Genomic DNA, 2,907 nt, shown 5'->3' on the forward strand with positions numbered 1-2,907 from the left:
TGGGGGGTTTGTGTGAGGTAAAAGGCCCACTACCCAGGCCAAGTGACACATAGGATTAGCGTGGATGCTCATGTTGACTCCCGTGGCCCTTGCTACGATCGAGTTCAACATGGGGTACCACAACTGGGCGAGGTTCTTTCATGGAACACTGTGTCTGGCACCCTTGCTGCCACAAACACATTGTACCCCATGGGAACTGTAGACCCTAGTGACCATTAGGGACCACCTGTCCGTGTCTAGAATTCATACCCGTGAGTTTGGGGTGGGACAGGATACTAGCCTTCATCATACCCTGATTTCCGTTTTGCAATCTAAAGCCGGAATTTTGAACCTGCTACACTCAGTATTATCCAGTTATTCAGAGTTGCGAGGGACATTCAGTCTCTCACTACATCACACACATGACACATGACACATCATGCTATTGCATCCACCTCACTTCATTCGTGGAGAATCCTAAAGTCTATTTCAAAAAAAGATGTATATACTCTTTTTGCAAAAAAGAAAAAGAAAAAAGAAAAAGAAAAAAGAAAAAGAAAAGAAAAAGAAAAGAAAAAGAAAAGAAATAGTGAAAAGACTTTAGGATTCTCCCAATGAAATGCATTCCGCCATATCATTTAACATGCATGTTCATTTATTTTCAGGAACTTTTGGCTTTGTCTCCGACCAACACATGGCCACACCAATGAAGACTGTTAGACGCAACCCCTCTTATTCTTTCCTGAATCCGAATCTGGATTCCCTTGAGTGTTTAGCAAAGAAGATTACGCCAGATGAGTCAACCAATTTCCGAGAAAAATATGGGTACATTCTGAGTCTTCTCAAGATGCCGTTCACCAAGTACGAGCAAGAGGGAGTTCATACTTTGCTTCAGTTCTATAATCCTTCCCTCCGCTGCTTCACGTTCACCGACTACCTCTTGGTTCCTACATTGGAAGAGTATTCCCTATTTCTTGGCATCCCTATAAAGAAGGAAGTGTCATACTATAGCACCATGAAGGCCCCCGATTCCATTGAAATTGCTAAGGCTCTTTATTTGAGCAAGTCGGTCGTGGAAGCAAATCTCACCAAGAAGGGAGGAGGTTTTGGTTTTTGCATGGAGTTTCTGGTTAAAAGGGGTTGTGAGGCTGCTGAAGCAAAGGAATGGGACACATTTAGGGCTATCTTGGCTCTAAGTATATATGGCATCGTGTTGTTCTCAGACGTTCCTAACTCTGTTGACATGAATGCAATTCATATGTTCATCTTGCAGAATCCGGTTCCTACACTTTTGGGGGATGTTTATCACTCCATTCATCACAAGAATGGTCAGAAGGGAGGTAAGGGAGGTCTGGTTAGACTCTGTGCTCCGTTGTTATACCGATGGTTCAGGTCACATCTGCCTGAGCGTGGAGCTTTCGTTGATAGTAGGCACACATCTAAATGGGTTGAAAGGATTATGGGGCTGAGGGCTAAAGATATTGTCTGGTACAATAGCGCTTTAGATGACAGGGAAGTTATTATGAGTTGCGGAAAGTTCAAAAACGTACCTCTCATGGGTCTTAGGGGCGGAATCAACTATAACCCCATCTTGGCCAAAAGAACATTTGGATATGCTTTTATCAGTCCACCTGAGCAAACAGAGATAGCTGAGAACATTTTCTATCATGTGGCCACCGACAATGGGCAGATGGCAGAAGCTGTACAAGCCTGGAAGAGTATTTGTTGGAGAGATAAGAAACATTTTGGTCAGCGAGACTGTGCTACTTATGAGGATTATACTAAGTGGGTCGAGTCTGTGGTTGCTGTTCAAGGGATGCCTTTCCCTCCTAAGGACCCTTTGTACCCTCCTGCTGGTAAACAACCCAACATTGTCTCCATGCCTCGTTATAATCAAACTGTTGAGCAGAATCGGAAATTGACTGAACAAATGGAAACAATGCAAGTTAAGATGAATACTGATAGGCAAGAGAAGCTTTCTGCTCTTCATAAGTTGAAAATGAGAGAAATAGAGCTTGAAGAATTGTATGCTAGAGGAAGTACTTCTCAGAAAAGGCCAAGGGTGACCATAGACCCTAAATTTACTGAAACTCAAGAGAAGAAGCTGAAAGAACATTACGAGGCCCAGTTGGCAGATTTGATTGAAAGACTCCAGATTCAGACTAAAGAAGCCAATTCAGAAAGGGCTCGTCGAAAGAAAGCCGACAAACTCTTGTTGGAACGCCAAGGGACCTTAGAAAAATGCTATGAAGAAATCCGAAAGCTGAAGGGTCAAGTAGAAGAAAAAGGTCAAGGTAGTACCCAAGCTCAAGAGGAAGCCAGATGCTGGGAGTTAAAGAACCGCTACATGGAAACAATGCATTTCAGAAAGGACCTGCTGATTCAGGAGATCATTAAGAGGCCAACCCGTGCTGAGACTAAAAAGCTTTTTGAAGAAATGAAGACCTGAAGCTATAAGAACATTGGAGATAGCCCTCTTCGTCATTTGGACATGGGAGATCCTGCTTGGTGTTGACTTTGTTGAAGAATCACCACCAGACTTGTTGGATGGGATTCTTATTTCTATTAATGTATTTGTTGGCTCATGGGAGCAGAATATTTTGTATTTCAAGAACTTGGTTGCAGAATTAATCAATTATGTTGACTTATTTTGGTTGTGCTTATCTTGTTTATGCTCCACTATCTTCTCCGTTATCTTGTGTTGTTGGTTTGGGACAAAGCTAAAAAGGCTTGAAAATAATAAAACATGCACACATGCACCCATGCACTCATATCATATTGCATTTACAGGTTTTTATCAGATTCTAATTGGGGTCCCTTCCAACACAGATCTCTTTCCCGACGACGAAGCTGACTTTCTTACATCCTTACCGCACCAGAAACAACGAGAAAAGAATCATGGATCAATTTGAACAGAATCAAGCTGCC

The 2,907-nt window shown here is 42.5% G+C and overlaps 1 protein-coding gene across 1 annotated transcript; it reads left to right on the forward strand.

Annotated features, from left to right (window-relative positions):
* The first annotated feature begins 1,096 nt into the window (after positions 1 to 1,096).
* LOC131597290 (uncharacterized) lies at positions 1,097 to 2,428 on the forward strand. The gene is made up of 2 exons (XM_058869996.1): positions 1,097 to 1,835; positions 1,992 to 2,428. Exons 1-2 carry the CDS (start codon positions 1,097 to 1,099, stop codon positions 2,426 to 2,428), a joined length of 1,176 nt encoding a protein of 391 aa, XP_058725979.1.
* The last annotated feature ends 479 nt before the right edge of the window (positions 2,429 to 2,907 follow it).

This window comes from Vicia villosa, linkage group LG4 (genome assembly GCF_029867415.1).
Source record: "Vicia villosa cultivar HV-30 ecotype Madison, WI linkage group LG4, Vvil1.0, whole genome shotgun sequence".
Classification (NCBI taxonomy): Eukaryota; Viridiplantae; Streptophyta; class Magnoliopsida; order Fabales; family Fabaceae; genus Vicia; species Vicia villosa.